The sequence below is a fragment of the Cottoperca gobio genome, chromosome 15 (genome assembly GCF_900634415.1).
Source record: "Cottoperca gobio chromosome 15, fCotGob3.1, whole genome shotgun sequence".
Taxonomy (NCBI): domain Eukaryota; kingdom Metazoa; phylum Chordata; class Actinopteri; order Perciformes; family Bovichtidae; genus Cottoperca; species Cottoperca gobio.
Genome location: NC_041369.1, coordinates 20,999,680 through 21,020,195, shown reverse-complemented (window position 1 = coordinate 21,020,195; position 20,516 = coordinate 20,999,680). Strand labels below are relative to the sequence as shown.

At 42.8% G+C, this 20,516-nt stretch overlaps 1 protein-coding gene across 1 annotated transcript in view; it reads right to left on the bottom strand.

The window, feature by feature from the left end:
- Positions 1-3,358: 3,358 nt before the first annotated feature.
- The window catches only part of peli1b (pellino E3 ubiquitin protein ligase 1b), a 35,048-nt gene continuing 17,890 nt past the window's right edge, over positions 3,359-20,516 (bottom strand). The window contains exons 2-7 of the mRNA XM_029449879.1: positions 19,827-20,137; positions 13,457-13,586; positions 12,264-12,365; positions 11,849-12,046; positions 11,213-11,401; positions 3,359-6,754 (exon numbers count right to left, since the gene is read on the bottom strand). Coding sequence (XP_029305739.1) covers positions 6,185-6,754; positions 11,213-11,401; positions 11,849-12,046; positions 12,264-12,365; positions 13,457-13,586; positions 19,827-19,909 — 1,272 coding nt within the window. The 5' untranslated portion in view covers positions 19,910-20,137 and the 3' untranslated portion in view covers positions 3,359-6,184. The remainder of the gene's footprint in view (positions 6,755-11,212; positions 11,402-11,848; positions 12,047-12,263; positions 12,366-13,456; positions 13,587-19,826; positions 20,138-20,516) is intronic.

Below are 20,516 nucleotides of genomic sequence, written 5' to 3'. Positions count from 1 at the left end.
GTTGCAGAAATCTATTGGTTGTCAAATCTGCGTCACGGGGAAAGCAGCGTTTTCATTGGCTGCCATCTGCAACGCCTCTTCCTGGAATGTTACTGTTGTGTAAAATACCTTCAAATTAATCACGTTTTAAAGTTATTTGTTTTAATACTTTTCAGCGATATCGAAGGGAAACAGAAGCCCGATGTGTTAAGGTGAAAATCTGTTAAAAAAAAAAACTAAACACATTTGTGTGCTGCTCTGCGGGATTGTTGCGGTCCTTCAGACCCGCAGGACCAGGCCAACCCGTCCGCCAGCATCACACAGTCACACAGTAAGAAATGTATTTACATCTAATAACATGTGATAAATGTGCCTCTTTACATTAGTATCAAGGTCTCCCAAAGATGGTGGTGTTCATGCTCGTATCAAGCTAGCGATTAGCCCAACGGTTTTTATTTTATCGTAAACGGTCGTTTTTCCCCCCGTGTGGTGTTCACGGTACCGCCGGAGACTTGAGTTGTCTTGTGAAGGGGGTTCACTGAAGGCATTGTAAATACTAAATTGTGAGTACATACCGTCATTCATTAACTCCCACAGCATCTGCTAGGCAGGTCATGCGGATGGTGTCACTACGGGACATATCACCGGTTAATAATTGACGTTTGTTGGCTGAATAAATAGTCTTTATGGCAATGGAGGTAATAAAATGACAGCAAAGGGCGAGGCGAGGGGAAAATAAAAACATAGCCAGAGGTGGAGAGTCACTGAGACGGGGATTGTGACGTGGTCGAGGAAAAATGAGAGGCAGGCACCGAAAGCAATAAAGGATCCTGCTAGACCCGTTCCAGCTTCATTTATGTTCACTACGTTGAGCTGCTGATCAGGGAGACAAGCTTGCTTTGTATCATGTGTGTCTGAGTACGTGACAGGACGTCGCATCCTCACAGCTTCAGTGAATGGACTTCAAAGGGTGGACCCCTTTTGGACGAATGGACACTTTGCTTTTAGCATACCTCCAAGGAAACTTTTTTTTTTAAATTATTATTAATTTGCTTCCAATGACACCTCTGCTTTCATCGTGAATCCTCTCTGGGATATTTAATTTGAAGCTCTGTTTTTGGATTATTTCACTGTATGCATTGGTGAAATGGCAGCTGATAACATGGCACTTTATGTGGAAGGTAAGCAGTGTTGTGGAGCGTGTGTTCAACTCTTAACCCTCACAATGTACCTCCAGATATAGCTGTATATAGCTGTTTTATAGTGGATTTAAAACATTTCCCAGAGCATCTTAAAATGCATTCTTACTGCCTTCATGCTCTGATATCTGTGAGTTATTAAATGCACATTATAGTTTTCCTTACATCATCCTTTGTATACATGCTGTATCTCTTGAATGCATTGGAGATAAATAGTAAAAAAAAAAAAACACCATTAACTTAAAATATTTGTTTGGATCTTTAAAAATGTCATCAGGTGTTTTTTATGCTTTTTCTAAAATGGATTTGTTCAATCAAATCAACTGTTATTTTGATTATCAGTAAATACTTTAAATGGGTTATGAGGTAGAGCTTTCACAGTGTGGACATTGTGACAATTTCAACATGTTACATATTAAACAATTAATTAATTGAGAAACTGGTTAATCCATCAAGACATAATAAAAGGATACAGCTTCTAAAATGCTGTCATTAATCTAGATTTACCTAAATCACCGCAGTGAGTTAGCGCCTGGTTTTTACATACCTGTGCCCTTGATTGAAGGTAACCAAAACCTTAACCAGACTGTGAAATGTTGCTATAATGTAAATTAAGGCTTCAACTAACAATCATTTTCATTATCGATTAATCAGCTGATTATTTTCTGCCAGAAGAAGAGTGAAAAATCCCTAAAGGCCGAGGTGATGTCTCTAAAAGTCTTGTTTTGTCACTCCAAAACCCAAGATATTCAATTTAATATAATTATAAAACGGAGGAAAGCAAGAAATCCCCATTTTCTAATAATGTATTTATTAAAATAAAGTGTATTCTTATTCTAAAGTTACTCCGGTTTGCTTATTTTTAATACTCTGCTAACTAATGAGAGGAATTCTGAAAGACACAATGACAGGAATCTTTAAGATATCAGACACCACCACCGCACTGGTCTCTCACGCTCTCTCTCACGCTCTCTCTCACGCTCTCTCTCACGCTCTGACGATTTCTGACTTACTTTTAAAATATTTCCAATAAATGGTCCCATTAAGCTGTTTGTCTTATTGCTCTTTAAGGGCAGCCACACACAAACCTTGCCGCCACATACCTGCATGTTGTCATTGCACTATAATGTTGCTCTGGTTGCTTTTGTATTGTTGTGGACTCTTTAGGATGAATGTCATGTTTTACTCTGTCAGCAGGGAACCAGTTTGGCCAAAGATCCTCGTCCTAGTTGAGAATAAAATATAATTAAGTTGTTTGCAGGTATAATAACACAACTTCTGTCATTTTGTCAAAGCCGTCTAATTGGTCAGAGTTATGCACAGAGTTAATATTGACCATATTTAGTGTTATAAGCTAATAAAAGCTATATTTACACTTTTTTTCAGCTTCTAAAATATAAACTCAGTCTAATTCTAAAGATGAATAAGAATATCCCTATACTCTGTTCTGTGGCAGACGAGGTTTTGAAGGAATGAAATGAGTAAGAATTGTTTTGAAGATCCAGAATTGCAACGTTTAGTCTCCCGTCAGAAAAAGTATTGCCAACTATTTTGATTATTGATCGATTGTTAAAGCAATTTTTCATGCAAAAATGGCAGAAAATGCTGTTTCCAGCGTCTCAAATATAAAGCTTTCCTGATTCTCTCTGTTTAATATCATAATAAACTGAATATCTTTAAGTTGTGGACATATAAAGACATCACCTTGGACTCATAGACTATTTCACTTCTGTCATTTTATAGACCAAACGATGAATTGATTAATCGTCAGACTAATCAATAATGAAAACTGATGATATAATAATTAGTTGAAGCCCGATCCAGAACATGGAAGTGTTCCTGTACGTTGCAGCCGTGTAAAACCCGTAACCCCGTCTTCCACAACCTCCCGTTCAGGTCTCAGTAAAGAAGTGGCCAACGGAGGGATGGCTCAGTTCCAGGAAATGATGCGGCAGCAGCTGGAGACCTCTATGCACACCGAGCTGGAGAAACTGCTGGACAGCACCACAGGCGCAGAGAGAGAGGTACACCAACACACCCTCTCCCCCTCTCTCTACCTACCTCCCTCCTCCTCTCTCTCTGTCTCTCCATCTCCCCCTCTTCTCTCTAACCCGCTCCCCCTCTCTCCTCCTCGCTCTCTCTCTCTACCTCTCCCCCTCTCTCTCTCTACCCGAACTGCAAGACAAATGAACACACTGACTGAACACACACACATACAATCATCTTGAACACATAAATTACAATCTCTCACACACACACACACATATATATATACACTGACAAAGGTGTTTGGAAGTGCCTCTGAAGTTTCTACAGTACGAGTGTGTGTTGTTTCTAAGCTGGATGCAGGATGTGTTGTGTGTGTGTGTGTGTGTGTGTGTGTGTGTGTGTGTGTGTGTGTGTGTGTGTGTGTGTGCGTGTGTGTGTGTGCAGCAGCCGTCTGGGAGTGTTTGTGGTTTCACATAAAGTGCAAAACATCAGGACTTCATGCTCCATATTCTGTCTGAGGGTTCTGCACTACCGAACATCGTATCTGTTTATATATCGTCAGTCGGTGACGTAACAATCTAACCACAAGGTCCATTTAGCAGCTACAATCAAGCTTTCACTCGTATCACATGATCTTCCTCACGAGATGCTTGGATTTTCATTGTTCTGAGGACGTGTGGTTCATTTTGGCTTAAAAGTTGACACGTAACAATAATAATAATATGTGTTGATATTTCTGTTTTGTGCATCCATGAAGTGCCCTTTGCCCTTCCGTAAGTGCGAACACTACGACGTTCACATCATCGTGGGACGCAGCGCTTTTTGTAAATCAACACAAAATTGATCGCGTCTCAATCGCAGGTCGAAACATATACAAAAAGCCCCGCGTCCCACCGCTCAGTGGTAAACAAATATACATATATATATAGCTTTATTATAAATGAATCTTATTTGTACATAAGTGGATTAACATTAAATAACTTGTTGACAGCTGTCATTAAAGTTAAATCTTACATAATTATTGAAGTTATATTTGAAATCAAAGCCGACCGTGAACGCTAACGTCTCGTTTGCATCCGGTCATTCCCTTCACTCCTTTAATAAAGTCATAGCTCTTGTGATTTTGATATAAAGTTATTAATAATTCAGTACTTAGTTTAAGTTGACCTTTATCTGACCTTTAACCTGACGACAGTCAAGAGTTTCTCTTCTGTGTTCGGCCGCCTCACAGAATTATTATTCAATTAAAAAAGGCAGGGTTTTATTGGTCGTCTACAGAGTTTAAAACAAGATACACTTGTACCACATTCATCACAAACTGATCCGTTGGAGACCACGAGTCAATAAAGCTGTTGAGTTGAGCAGCTCGTTAGGACGGCGTTAACGGCGGCTCTGGTTCAGCCCTCGTGACCGCCATGAGATTTAAACATAACCGTCTATAAAATAAACACATTAAAGAACAGGCAGTCCTGATATTTTGTACTTCAACCCACTGTTTGGAAAGCACACATTAATATGAAGCCCTGATGAGTACACACACACACAGACACACAGACACACACACACACACACACACAGAGGATTGTGTAGCTTGAAGCCGTGCGTGTGTTTCTGTGTACCAACAGTTGTCTTTTTCTTGAATGTGTTCAGATGGATGGGACTTCCTGCACGGTTACAATTCAGGTGAGCGAGAGAAGCACATTACAATGATGAAGTTCTCACAGATCATGACGATTATTTAAATTCATGCCTGAAATGGTAAATCAGCGTTTTTCAAAATAAAACGCGCATCATTATCAGGCTCTAACAGCAGCAGTTTCATTTCATTTAAATGTTCAAACAGTCAGGATTTTATAAGGTGCCAAAAGTTATAAGAGCATAAATAATGTTTTAGTAATACTGATCAGAATACTGTAAAATAACATCATTGGTGCTGTAACTGTGCAGGTGAGCCCCAAACATCACAGCAGACACGCAGAATAAGGAATAAGCAGCACTTTGTTATTTTTTATAACATCTGTTTGGTTATTTTTGTACAATAAGTTTCTGTGTGCAAGTTCCTGTCCATTTTTAATACAATAAAAAGTTTAGGACTAGGTCGGGTGTGTGTGTGTGTGTGTGTGTGTGTGTGTGTGTGTGTGTGTGTGTGTGTGTGTGTGTGTGTGTTTGTTTGTTAGCTACATAGCTGCGGTATCATGGCTAACCTGTGATCAGACAAGATTCACTCACCCACAGAAGAGTGTCAGTTGGACTTTAAAGGGAGGGAGCAGTGCATTCAGGCTGCCTGAGTGTTTCACAGACGCTTAGAAGACTCAGTTTCCCATAATGCTTTAGGAGGTTTCCATTCCAAATCTATTGCTTTGAATGTGAAAAGGCGAGAAGTTTTACTGAGGGGTTAACACACAAAGTGAGAGCACGCCAGAGGACGGGGTGTATAAATACGACAAACAGATCTGAGGGGCGACATCGGGGAAGACACAGAACAAAACCCTCAGAACACATCTAGAAACTTTATATCTGATTAACAATAAACTGTATTTTAAAATTAAAATGCTAAATAGTACTGAAGTTAGGCATATCTGACAGATGAAGCGATGGTTCCTGGGCCATAAATAAACATCTTTGTTTAAATTAGCTCTAAGAGATGTACACAGATGTATATTGCAACAATAAACATGAATAAAAACCGTAAGTGTGCACCACGGTATGTTAGTAATTTAGAAAAATACTGTTGTTGAAAGTTCTTTTCCGAGAAACAAACAAAAGGTTTACCCAGCAGTGTTTCCTGTTTGGTTTTTGAGTCTCTGGTTTCACATGAAAATATAGAACTCTTTGTTGTCATTCATGTAAAAGCAATACAAAGGTCACTTAAAAATGAGACAAAAAGTCCAGAAAAAAGTTTATATCTTAACTGCAGGGGAAGAAAACAAATCTGTGTAGCTCCCCGTGTCCATCGCAGGGTCTTAACAAAACTCCCCGCTCGGCCTCGCACAAAGGATGCTGGGAAGTTGGCCCTGCTAGTCGAGGGGCCCCTGGAAGATGAGTCTGACGAAGCCCTGCTCACCAGTCAGCTGTTGGGCACAGAAGGGGCAGGCGGCGTGGAAGGTGTGTGTGCCGTGTGGCAGCGGGATCTGACTCCAGAAGGCTGCCGTCTTCTCTGAACAAACATGGCCGCAGGGGTTAAAGGCGTGAGTGGGCGGGGCGGCGTCTACGTAAAAGCCCGCCTCGCAGCCCAACCACAGCGGCACGTACGGCCCTTTAGCCCGGCACATGGGACACTCCCTCTGCCGGCCCTCCCTCTCCTCGCGGTGGTTGCCCCAGTTGTGGTAGCCGTGCACGTGGCCACACTGGAGGTAGACCCATGGCTGCTTCTCGTCCGGCGTGTCCTTGCGACGCATGGAGGGGAAGGCCAGCGTGTTGAAGCCAACGGGACACTGCGGGCGGGCTGCGTTAATCTCCTGCCGCAGCGCCTCCAGGTGTTTGAGGGTGGGAGTGCGCGACAGGCCTTCAGCTGTGCGCCACAGCAAGGTCGCACCGCAAAGGTCGATGAGCGAGCCGTCGACCAGCTCCTGATTCTCAGTGTCCACCTGCAACAGAGAGACGTTATAACAACACTCAATGCAGAGTGAATGTGAGTAAGATATATAAGATTATTGTACATTAGATAATAATTCCAGCCTCTGTGACGGACAACCTGTCCTGTGTGTACCCCGCCACACCGCCCAGCCAATGCATGCTGGGAGAGTCCAATAAGCAGTTTAGAGAATGGATGGATTGACTTATTGTAGTGTCCATCTGAGCACAGCAGGGGGCAATGTAACGCAGGCATTTGGCCCTCAGACAGCGGTTTGATTCAGAGAGGAGGCAGGGGGCTGACAAGATGACAGAGCGACGACTGTGGTGGGGGGGACAGGACAGAAAGCTGCTGGAAATGTATTAAATAACAGCCGTGATGAAGCACAGATAAGACATTCACCATTTAGATAACCAGAGAGGGACACGAATGAGAGGATGAAGACAGAAAGACTGAGCATGGAGGGAGGGGGGTGAGGGGAGGAGCAGCTCCCGGGGTTTTTGGTGAGATCACTTGTACTAGCGCTGGTGTTGAGGTCACTGTGTTCCTCGAGGCATCACAACACTGCCATGAGTTTTTAACCTTCATTTGTCCCGGGAAGGTTCGCAGAGCGCACGCGTGCTCTTTAAATCACACACTGACGCAGTAACACACGTACACGCACATCTGCCCCGTAAAACCACTTCTTTCTGCTGTGAGCCAACAAGCTGCTCGAGTGGAACGGGTAAGGGTTCAGTGTCTCGCTCGAGGGGAACAGTTGTTGATTTTCTACCCCCTGCTGTTTAGTTTATTTTGAAACCAGAAACTTTCGGGTCACATGGCTCCTTCTCGGATCATTAACCTGCCGCCACGTCAACGAAAAGATGACAATATGAAAAACTGTTTGTCTGATCAGTAAATAACCACACTCGAGTTTAATGATGTGAGCGCTCCGGGTCGATTCAATCCATGTAAACATCCACGCACTCCCACCCTCGGCACAGTTATAATTTAATTACACAGAAGTGAATCATTTATCAGCACAAAAGCTTTTATTAAACACAGCAGGAGATCAGACACTGTACTCATTTATTATACTTCACAACAGCCTCCACAGCAGGCTCTCTGAAAGCAGCTGTGTGTGTGTGTGTGTGTGTTCCAGTGTGTGTGTGTGTGAACTGCACTGCAAGATATTCCTAATTAAACTGGCTTCAACCTTGTGTCCGACTGCAGAAGGGCAAGCAGCTGCCCTGTTGGCAAAGCAGAGCGAGTCTGTCCACAAACTGAAACAAACCTGCTGCACATAATTCATATTTACTTCACAGTAACTCGCCCGGTGTTTACGGCTTTGGAATCAATCAGAACGTCCTCTAAAAACACAAATGTTCATATTGTTTTACCAACATAGTTTTCTGTCAGCAGGTGTCATGTTTTCCTAATAATGTATGTTGTTTTTAAACAACTACAGACAGGCAAGATTACAAACAAGGGATTTTAAAACCCTAAATTCATTCAACAGCACACATAAAGCCCCTATTAATGCACACGCACGCTCACACACACGCTAGCCCAGATAGCTGTTTGGCAAACTTGCTGAGATGACTTTTTTCACCCTCATTCAATCAGAAAGTCCTTCAGCTGTTAACCTTCGCTAACGTAGGACAGTCATCCCATCTAGAGAGCCGTGAGGGGAGGGTGCGATACACTAGATTTCAAAGCTGAGGTTTCTCTAAAAATACTGTCTATTGTTGAGCTGACATCAAATTTGGTCATTAATTATCAAAAAAGGTCTGTGGGGAAATATCAGAAATGCTTTTTGTCTGTTTGATTGACAGCAGCTGGCAGGGAACAAGACACAGAGGAAACTGTAGCTTACATTAGGCAGATCGTGTGTTTGTTATTGAAGAGTAAGAACGACACCACCTCAACAAACTTGTATGTTTACATGCCATTTAATGCGTTGCAGCTAATTAGCCTGCACACATTAGCAATGACTATAGCAGCAAAGCTAATGTGGATTGTTGTTCAGTGTTTGTGGCTGGATGCAAATTTTCGATTTCACAGTAAGGGTGAACTTCTGAAGACTAATAGAAATAGAAAAATGTGATTGTTTGTCTTTTTACATCTGCATAATAGTACCTGCAAACGTTGTAGTATGTCTGTGACACCATTAGGGCTGCACTAAATGTTTAAAATGTTTACATTCAAAGCTTCAAATGTCTGTTGTGGTTATATAAATGAAATGTATGGTGCTGCTAGACTGCCCTGTTACTAACGTGCATGGCTCCCTTTGTGTGCAGCGAGCAGGAGAGCAAAGAGGCTGATGATTAAATCTGTCTTTTTGCAATCAATTTGGACTTTTGGACCACATGAGTCAGAAACAATACTACGCAGCCACCTGCATTATCTGCAACTGTGCAGAAATACTGGGTTTAAACACAATGAATGGACATACAATGTTTTTTAAACATTCTTAACATTTGAATGTTGATTTAGAATTTGAATATGAACGTTATGAAAGAAGCCTCGAGGTATTCGGTGCAGCCCTGGACAGCATCCCCATCACCCAGGAAGACAAAGTACTCCACTGAATGGTCTCCACTCCTGAGTGCATTCAGCATGACAATATAACGCCATCATGTTCTGTCACCGTACATAATGAAAATAGGTGCTTTCCCATAACAGACTATCTAAATAATCAATCAACTGTGAAGTCATGAGTGTTTTCTGTAGCGGGGGATAATGCACACACAGTTAACTCTCCGGATGGTAAAGGGCAGGCGGAGATAAGAGAGCTGTTAATTTGTGCTGCGCTGCAGAGACTTGAAAACAGGTGGGACACCAGATAGAGATGGATTAATGTTAGAACTGCTGACTGTGTGCTCGTGGTTGACGGTGTGTCTGTCGTGGGTGGCGAGCTGGAGAGGAATAGAAATCAAACAGACCACCAACAAACAAAATGCAATCAGACATGTGCCACAGGTGGCCACGCTGACGAGGCAGCGGGAGCGTTATGATTGGCTGAGAGGCTCCGACGTCAGCCGGAGGATCCCCTTACAAGGTCCTGTTACACACAGCTCTGACAGCCGGACCTGTTGCCATGGGGACGGCATCCCGATAACCTCCTGGTGGTGTTACGCTCTGACTGACCTCCTGCTGTCTGAGTGGCAGAGCTGGTACGACAGTGTGAGAGTTGGAGTGAGCGGACGAAAGACAGACAACAGACAGACAGACAGAGAGACAGAGAGACAGACAGACAGACAGACAGACAGACAAACTTAAAGACAGACAGACAGACAGACAGACGACAGACAGACAGACAGACAGACAAACTTAAAGACAGACAGACAGACAGACAGACAAACTTAAAGACAGACAGACAGACAGACAGACAAACTTAAAGACAGACAGACAGACAGACAGACAGACAGACAGACAGACAGACAGACAAACTTAAAGACAGACAGAGAGACAGACAGACAGACAGACAAACTTAAAGACAGACAGAGAGACAGAGAGACAGACAACAGACAGACAGACAAACTTAAAGACAGACAGACAGACAGACAACAGACAGACAGACAACAGACAGACAGACAACAGACAGACAGAGAGACAGACAGACAGACAGACAGAGAGACAGATAGACAGACAGACAGACAGACAGACAGATAGAAAAAGCACCTAACCACTTTTTGTTTTTAATGATGGCTTTGTTTTGTTAAATGCTTTGTGCATATAATATATATAATATAATAATATATAATAATAACAATGTGACAGCGTAACAGGAGGTTTCTCGTTGGGATGAACCTACAGAGAATTATCAACTGAATCTGCAGCCCCCCCCCCCCCGCCCCCCTCTGCTATAAGGAGATTTATAGCAAGTTTTAATTGTCTCTCATTATCAGCTGTTCCGGCACACAACTCTACTGTTTTGGTTTGCTCTCACAAGGATGTTCTCTGATGCAGAGCCAGCTGTTTCCAGCTAAATATAAGCTCTAAACTCCGCTGTACTCTTCATGTTCAGCACCAAACAGCAGACAGTTAGAGACTAGCTGGAGCATGTAGCACCTCAAGAGTTGCTAGAGACCAAAAACAGAGACCACATTGGACTTACAGTCTGCAGTTGTGTGTGCACAGTTCACCATATCAACCTAAAAAGTGATGATATGTTCATGTTGTGTTCACAAGATGTTTCCGCTGCCCCCCAAATGGCAAAAACAAAACAGTTATAGCAGCCTATCAGCTGCTATCGAGCCTCTTTTGTGAGGTTATCATCATCATCATCATCATCATCATCATCATCATCATCATCTTAAGAAAAGGCACAGTTCCTTTCCAAAGCCACAATGTCATGTTAATCTGAAGATACTCTGAACACACCCTGACTGTGAAAGCTCCTCATGTGAATCTGTTCTGAATGTCCTGAGCACCCTGAACGCACCGTGTTCAGTGAATGTGGCGCTACATGTTTTGCATCTTTTCTCACCATCTTTCCCCGCTGCTGTGCCGAGCGGGTCTCCCGCAGGGTGAAGACGCTGCCGCAAACTGAGATCTCCCTCCAGACGCCCGGTTTGGAGTCCTGGGTGAAGCCGTTTCGAGGGTGCATCACCAGCACGCCGTTGGTGGTCAGCCCGTCCATTTGACCATCAGACGTCTTCCATTTAGCAGCTTTCTCCTGAGGGAAACGAAGAAATGAGACGGTGTGATCAGCACGGGGACAGTCCAAATGTTCTGAACATCTGTAATAACGACATCTTGCCACTCAGTTGTTTAACGTTCAGAAGCTATATTGTCATTCTTATTTATATTGGGACTTTCTCTGGGACAACTCTCTCTGCACTCCAACACCAAATATAGTAATGGAAAACTCATTCTTGACTTGCAGCAGCAGTTTGTTGTACACTGAAAACTGATGCCAAAATGTCTGCATGACTTGCTTGAGCTGGGAGAAAAATTGAAAAAGCAAACATGATTGGAAAAGGAAACAGGTTAAAGGTTTTTTTATCTTTCGTATTACCACAAGCTTTTCCTCTCTTACTTTCCCTTCACATGGTTCCTCTCATCTTTTACTCTCTCACACTAGCCGAGAAGTATCTGAAGCAGCAGACGAAACACAGCTCACCCCGAGGAATATGTTCTTAGAGGAGTCAAAGCCGGCGGCAAAGATGCGTGCAGTGTAAGGCGGCGTGCGCTGGCACATGATGCGGCAGGCGAAGCGGGAGATGGTGCTCTGGACCGACTGGGTGTCTGCGTTACTCTGGCTGCCCGCCACCGTGTCCGTCACTACAAAGTCTATGGGACTCTCTGTCGATCGACCGATCTGGGGAAGAGACATGGAGAAGTGTTTCCAACAAGTTTCAAACAAGCATATCACGATAACGATGTATTCCACCTGTGAGATGATACAATAATCCGCCCCCGATCTGAGTATCTCCTCAGAACTAACTTAGCAAAAGTGCACCATATTTTTCACGCAGGCGGGAGAGAGGTGGAAAGAATAAGGATTATAAGTGGTTGTAAACGCTGAGGCTTGTTACCTGGTACATGTCTGTATTGCTGTCCTGGGTGTACTCCACCACCACCGTCTGGGCTCGAGACAGCGTGTAAGAGATGCTGTGCTGGTCTTTGTTGCTTATGGCCTGATGGGACAGAAGGAAGAACGGAGATGTGAACACAGAAAGGGATAAATACACAAACTAATAAAGCTAAAGTGAAATGCTCTCAAATCAAACTGTTCACTTGAAATGCACACGAGGATTGAAACTGAACATGCTTTATTGCAAAAACGTCTGCTCACTGATCCCTGCAGAGAACAATAGATACTAATAGGAAGGGTGGAGTGGGTGAAGAGTATGTAGTCACAACCTCTTTTCAGTCAGGACCACCCAAAGGACAGATAAGGACAATCACTCCTCCAGACTCTTTAAATTACAGCAGCTAGAAGGCTGGACTGTGTGAGAAGTGCGTGTCCCTGTTATTTTACCAGATTTCTGGGAGGCCTTATAACTGACGATGGAAACACTCGGACATGTGCTTCCCAGGGTTTTGCGAGTAAACGCTCCGTTACCTTCCACTGGACCGTTCACATTGGTTTCCCTTATAAACCTTCAGCGTGTTCTAGTTAAACCCGTCGTTAAAAACGTTGTTTAAACTTCGACACAGCCTTGAACCTGCTCGTTTTCCCTTTTCTGCTAACTCAGGGACGTTTTGCTGAACGCTTTCCTTTTCCTGTCTTGTTGATGGTGTGTGTGTGTGTGTGTGTGTGCGTGTGTGTCTGTGTTGCTTTAATATCACAGAACAAAAAGCAAACATAATTTCAATAAAGCCTTTGGTGGAGCAGCGCAGGCTAAACTCACTGAACTGGGTGAGTTTTATTTGATGTTGTCAGACAAATAAAATCATGCACCTACAGAGACGACCATTTTTTAAGGGAAGGAAAAAGGAACGCTTGTCTTCTAACTCATGCATATGTATTTTCTTTATCACTCTATATGTTTGTAATATGTTTGATGAACACTATAGCCATGAAACTTACTCGAAACATAAATCACCACCACGTAAACATTCAGCCCACGAAGAAAAGGACTGAAAATGCTGATGTGTAGGGTTTTGTGATTCATGGGATGACTACATGATACTGTAGTGTGTGTGTGTGTGTGTGTGTGTGTGTGTGTGTGTGTGTGTGTGTGTGTGTGCGTGTGTGTGTGTGTGTGTGTGTGTGTATATTCACCTTGGCTGCCTGTGGAGAGCAGGCGATGTGAACTGTGCTGGGTTTCACCCCGTTTGCCTTCGGTCTCTTACAAAGCGAAAAGCGGCTCTTACGTCGGCCTCGGTCCCCGTTGGGCAGAGAGCCATTGTACCTGCACACACAAACATAAACACACACAGAACAATAGGTGATTGCGGAAAATACTTGAGGCATTTTGGTGCACTCCCTCCATGCCCCTAAGACCATATGCACACATACACACACACACACACAGTTTTCTTACATGCTTTTTTATTTGATTTGAACAAAAGCACATCATGTCTCCATATACAACAAAGCCCTCCAATCATAACCTCAGAAAGGCTGAGAAAATAAACACACAAAGACACTCATTTAGCCCGATGCACGGCTGAGGAAAAGGAGAATAAACAGAGGCGTTCCCTCCGACAGAATGGACCCTCTGTGACTCCCGACAGAACACTTACTGTGCTGCATTTTCTCTAAATATCTCATTCAACATAGCAATAGGTACTCCCTTAAAAGCTAAACTAGAGGATAGGTATACGCAATGAAATAAAGAAAACCTTGAAGGAGAAATAAAGTGCACATTTGCTAAAGAAGCCAATGATTTAAACACTCGATCTGTACTTTCCAGGTTGAAATGTGTGTGTATGAAACACATTGGTTGCTGTCAAACAGCGAGCACACCCAGGTTACACAAGGTTTTATTCCTTATTGCAAACACATGTGTTAGATAACATTACCAGTGTGAAGTGATATTCCTAACAGAACCACAACTTCATAAACATTACCACATTCATAAACACAGCTCGCCACTTTAACATTGTTATGACATCCAGAAGCCACAGAAGTTATGGACTCCTCTGAATTCACTGATATACAGTAACTATACTGGAGACAAACCCAAACAATACATTGCTTCCTACAGACCTTGAATTTTGCCGTTTTCAGCTTATATTTGTAATTATTAATAGATTTTTTGGAAATCATTTCTTGACTTCCAGAGCATATATCATTACCGACTTTTAGGGTTTCAGAACTCTTCACAAGATTTCCACAAAAACAGGGATCCAGTGGTAAACTTTACAAATACCCGACAACACAGCAACCGTAATAAATAATCACTATCGCAGGTGAGAGCATTCAGAAACAAAGGGTTTATTGTCCTAAACCAGGGCTGCAGACGCACGTGTAATGTCTGTAAATGCTGCGACTACAGCAGAACTAGTCACGCTGTATACGACCTCAGCACAGCCGGAACGTGTCATTGACCAATCAGACTCTTGAAGTAAAACCACCCGTTGCACCGAGTCCAGTAAAGACGCCACAGAAAGGTTGTAAGGACGCCCAGCCTGCAGCTAAATGTTTCTCAGAGAGAGCAGATTTGCAGGGATCAAACAACGCTGGGAGGGTTTATGGGTAACCATGGTGAGAGAACAGAGCCGCAGCAACGTTTGGGAAGAGTAACCATGGCAAGAGAGTAACTATGGCAGAGTTCAACCCGTATCCGGAGAGAGGGCAGGGCAGTCTGCTGGAGAAAGCTCAACGTGTTGTTGGCAGTTCAAACCCAGGTTCCCATGGGTAGCATTACGTTTCATGTGTACATACATGTATCCAGATATTCTCCAAACAAAGGCCACAGTTTAAAGTGTGTGTGCATTTACAGGTTGTTCCTACAGTGAGGCAGAAAGGACCAGCACGAGGGAAAGGTTAGCCTGTGTTAGTACTGTGTTCATTAATTCCCACAGCGCGTGTGTGTGTGTGTGTGTGTGTGTGTGTTCCCTTCAAACACTAGTAAACTAAAGCTCAGTGTGCAGCAACAAGCGACCATTTATATGTGTGAGTAATTACTGCCTATGGCTGAGTAACTCTCTGTGTGTCTGTTTACTTGTGTTACAAAGGCTACGAAGGTTATTAGACTACGGCTTTGTCCACACCTACACAGGTATTTTAGTAAACGTACAGTAGCTTTGTGTATGCGTTTCAACCTTTCGTCCAACTTTGCTTGTGTGGACGGGATTTTTGTTGAGAACGACGGAGGATACAGGAGTCTTATAACAAAATATTACATCTTACATTAGCGGACGCTCTTATCCAGAGCGACTCACAGTGAACTAAGTACAGGGACAGTCTCCCTGGAGCAACTCGGGGTTAAGTGCCTTGCTCAGGGGCACAATGGTGGCAGCCCTGGTATTGAACTCACAACCATCTGGTGTTGTATTTTATATTGTCTTATGCCGATGCAACACAGCTGTACTGCTGTTGTAAAGTATGGGACACTGCATTTCATGAAAGCTTCACACATTTACACAGACAGACGGAGACGGAGGGACTGAAATGTATCCAGTGACGTCACAGTTGTTTAAAAAGCCACATGGATGTCCAGTACGCCCGCCTTTAAACAGATCGTCTCCAGAGACACTGCAGCATTCCTCCAGATTAGGCTATTAGCATCACTGAGCTTCAAACATGGTAATGTTGGACCGCGGTTGGCGAGGAGGCCGGACACAACACTGCTCGAGGTGTTGATGGGGTTCTCCATGAGTATTTTCATTTGCAAGCCTGTTATTCGTCACACGTGAGTCACACAATTACATCTTGCACTTGTTTCAGCCTGCTGGGAGAACCCGACGGGTGGAGTTCACTATAGTTGAGCAATTTTGTTAGTACAAGTAATTTACCACAATTGTCTTTGATTTAGTAAATCTAAACCAAGCAAGCAAGAATAATTACTACACAGAAAACAGATCTCAATGCCAAAAGTATAGAACTGTTACTAAGATATTCAGTATTAGGATAAAAACAAATGTTGTCCTCCACAACACTGATGTGCTATTCCAGGGTTAGCCTGGCTTCAGACTCGTTGTCTTATCCATAAATCAGAAGTGAAAACAACATCAGTCTGTTATCGGGGTGAGTCGATGACCCCATTCTCTTTTTCAGGCCTAAATGTACATGTTCGTCAAACCTGTGACATGACTCTTTAACTGTTCACCCATCATGCTAGTTTCTGTAGTGTATTCCCACTCGACATGATGCTACAGGAGGGAAGGCGGCAGTGCGTAAAGCAAACTCTGTTCAGTACAGGCACAAGTCAACGTAGGATGAGACCATGTACAAAACATTTATGTCCCGAGTTGTCCTGAGTGTCACAGTGATGGATTAGCTTCCCGGGGTAAAGCATTGTAATAATGTGAGTGGGGTTATGGGCCACACACCAGAAGCATATTTAAATGTTCACTACACTAAGCAGTATGTCATCCAGCTATAAGTGCCCCCACTGAACTAGAATTTAAAAAGTAGGAGCGGAAAAAGTAGAACAAAACGGAAAACAGGGGTTCTCCCTTGTAAAAGGCAGCGAGCAGCGTTTACTGCTCGCTGCGTTTTTCCACTAGGGAACATTTCCACGGTCATCTCCCTGACGATACTGCTCCAGCACAACCCAGAACAACAAACTGTGAGTCAGTTGTGAAACCAACTGTGTGAGACATGAAAAATGTGTGTGTCTGTGTTGTACGTGCACGTGTGTGTGTGTGTGTGTGTGTGTGTGTGTGTGTGTGTAAGGAGTCTTTCCGACATCTGCATTCCTCTGTGGAGTGGGCTGGGAAGGGGAGTGGAGTGGAATAGCCCTTTGGGGAATAAACAGGAGACGGACAGATAAAGGAAGTCCTTCTCTGTCAGTTGTTATTGGAGAAAGTGTGTGTGTTATAGGTCTTCTATACTGATGCAGGGTGGGGTGGGAGGGTTTTCCTACAGCTGAGTATGTGGACTTGAGTCAAAAACAAATCTCTGAAGGAAGAGATTCTAAGAAGGTCTTAATGATGAGTATCTGCTGCTTGGGGCCAAAATTATTCTCATCTTCTAATATTTCAACCATTTATCTCCAAAAACACTAAATTCAAACTCTTCACAGTCCAATCTGTGCGTACACTCAAAGAAAAGCATTTCCGGTGTATCTCCAGGAACACATTTGTTCACATCTTGTGGACAGCTCTTCAAATGAAACGTGGAGGCTTGATGAGCTTGTTAGAAGATGTTTTAGCAAGATTATTGACCAATAACAAGCGTGTCTAAATCCATACTGTATATTCCCTCAGGACACTTGGTCTTTTACCAGAACAATAGCTGTTGTTCTCTTTGGTACCACTATTGCAATTGTTCTTACGTTATGATTATCTCTTTAATTAGTGTTCAGACTGTGCATCTCTCCCACTGTAATTTAAGGCCCTGTCACACATATCCGTATGGCAGAAACGTATGCTGGCGTATACGAAATATCGGCAATACGTTGATATAAATTAAGGGTAAGTTGTGATCGTTTGAAGGACGCAGACGAACACGCCAGACACACGGCCCTGTCACACAGCTCCGTATGGCAGAATGCCGGCGTAGATGAAAAGTAGCTCAGAATGTGTCAGAGTACAAATACGTCCAACTTTTCCACAGCGGTGTTGTAGCTGACGCATACATAACGAATATATAACAAACTATTATACGTATGTCAAACATTGATAGCGTATCACTTATTTAAAACGTATCAGAGCGTCTGGACAACGGAGCTGGAAAAGTGCCATTTGGTTCACGTCATGCTGATGCTGGAGAACGGCTTGAATGTACTCTTGTCGCAGCCTCTCAGCATCCTCCATGCTCTCTGATGGTGGGGTGATGTATTCATCAAGACGTGCTGTGAAGAAGTGAGGATGAGCTACTCACAGGGACCCTATATACTATATTCAAACTCCAATAAGCTCCCAAAACGCTAGCTGAACGCTAGCTGTACTGTAGAAACACGTGTAATAAATTACTCCGAATAGGTTATCCACTCGTTATCAATAAGTTGGCAGTAGGATTCATCGTCAGCTGACGTAGCCTATAGTAACGTACTGCTAACGTAGTCACGTACTGTATATACATAGGTAAGTATTCACGTACTATATTAACGTAGGTAAGTATTCACAATATATTTACGTAGGTAAGTATTCACGTACTATATTTACGTAGGTAAGTATTCACAATATATTTACGTAGGTAAGTATTCACGTACTGTATTTACGTAGGTAAGTATTCACGTACTGTATTTATGTAGGTAAGTATTTACGTACTATATTTACGTAGGTAAGTATTCACGTACTGTATTTACGTAGGTAAGTATTTACGTACTATTTTTACGTAGGTAAGTATTCACGTACTGTATTTACGTAGGCAAGTATTCACGTACTGTATTTACGTAGGTAAGTATTCACGTACTGTATTTACGTAGGTAAGTATTTACGTACTGTATTTACGTAGGTAAGTATTCACGTACTATATTAACGTAGGTAAGTATTCACAATATATTTACGTAGGTAAGTATTTACGTACTGTATTCACGTAGGTAAGTATTCATGTACTGTATTTACGTAGGTAAGTATTCACGTACTATATTAACGTAGGTAAGTATTCACGTACTGTATTTACGTAGGTAAGTATTCACGTACTGTATTTACGTAGGTAAGTATTTAAGTACTATATTTACGTAGGTAAGTATTTAAGTTATATATTTACGTAGTAAGTATTTACGTACTATATACGTAGGTAAGTATTTACGTTACTATATTTACGTAGGTACGTATTTACTTATATATTGTAAGTAGCTACGTATTCACGTACTGTATTTACGTACTGTATTTACGTAGATAAGTATTTCACGTACTGTATTTACGTAGGTACGTATTTCACGTAACTGTATTTACGTAGGTAAGTATTTACGTACTTATTCACGTAGGTAAGTATTACGTAGTAAGTGATACGATATCAATAGGTTAGACATGCGTATCTCTATATGTTGACTGTTTACATCCATGCCATGTTTTGGTACATTGCTACGCTTCTTTGTGTGATACCTCCACTGTCAATCAGCCTAACACCATGACACTGCCAACAGGAGTGTGTATTGTGTTTTGATTTATACACAGATTAAGAGGGCAAGAACTGATGGCCAGGAGATGAATTTGGTTTGAAACATGTAACTGCCTTCATTATATACACCCCACAAGAAAACACACATGTCACATTTTCAGGTCCATGTGCAGAGCAAATTCATGTGTTTCCAAACTAGCACTCAAACACAGGGAGCGTTAGAAACACTGATGGGACTGAGATAAAAACTGCAACATAGCTGGGACCAACACATCCAACCATTATCAGCTTTGATTTATAGATCCAAGACCGACTAATACAGACACTCATGGCCAATACACACAGATGATGCTGAAGCTACACAACATAAAGTCCCTTCAGTTTTGTACTACATTTAGGATAGGACATTAGGATACATTCACAGGTGTTTTATGGATGTAAAGATGAGTATTTGTAATGTACTGTTGCTTACCCCAGCACAATGAGCTCTCCATACTTCACTGGCACTTTGGTGGAGGCGGTGGTGGAGATGTTTTCCTGCTCCGGGGAGTACATTGGGCACGGCTGATTGATGTTTGGAGGAGGAGGGGAGGCGAGATGGGCGAGATCCAACAGGGTGAGGGACACAGGACGGGGAAAGGAGGGGAAGGGAGGGGGGAGGTGCTGATCGAATGGAGCACGGGGGGGGGAAAGGAGGAGAAGGAAGGGGAAGGGTCAGCTGAGCCTCAGCTCCACCCTCTCATGCTTCATGCGTCCGTTTCTCGCAGCACTGCTGGTCCTGCCCTGCAGAGTGAGAAAGAAAGGATTAACACAAACATTAGAGGGTTTACTCAAGTTAACCTAAGTGGAAGTAGCAGGATGCAAATGCAACTTCTATCTTAAAATTCAATGTGTTTTCTAGATTTTGATTTCAGTTGATGTTGGATAGTGCTAACGGCTTCTCATGACAACACATCATGCTAGCTTCTAGGGCAATTTCTACACCCTGGAATCCGTACACTGAACAATGTGCGTGTAAATATCCCAGTTGTAGTCCTAGCAGTACACATGTTTTTTATGTAGGCCATGTTCAAACATCAGCTCTGCGTGAAAAAAGCCACCTTATGCAGTTGAATGACAGCTAGTTCAGAAGAGATGCGAACGCAGAGGGCTCCAGCAAAAA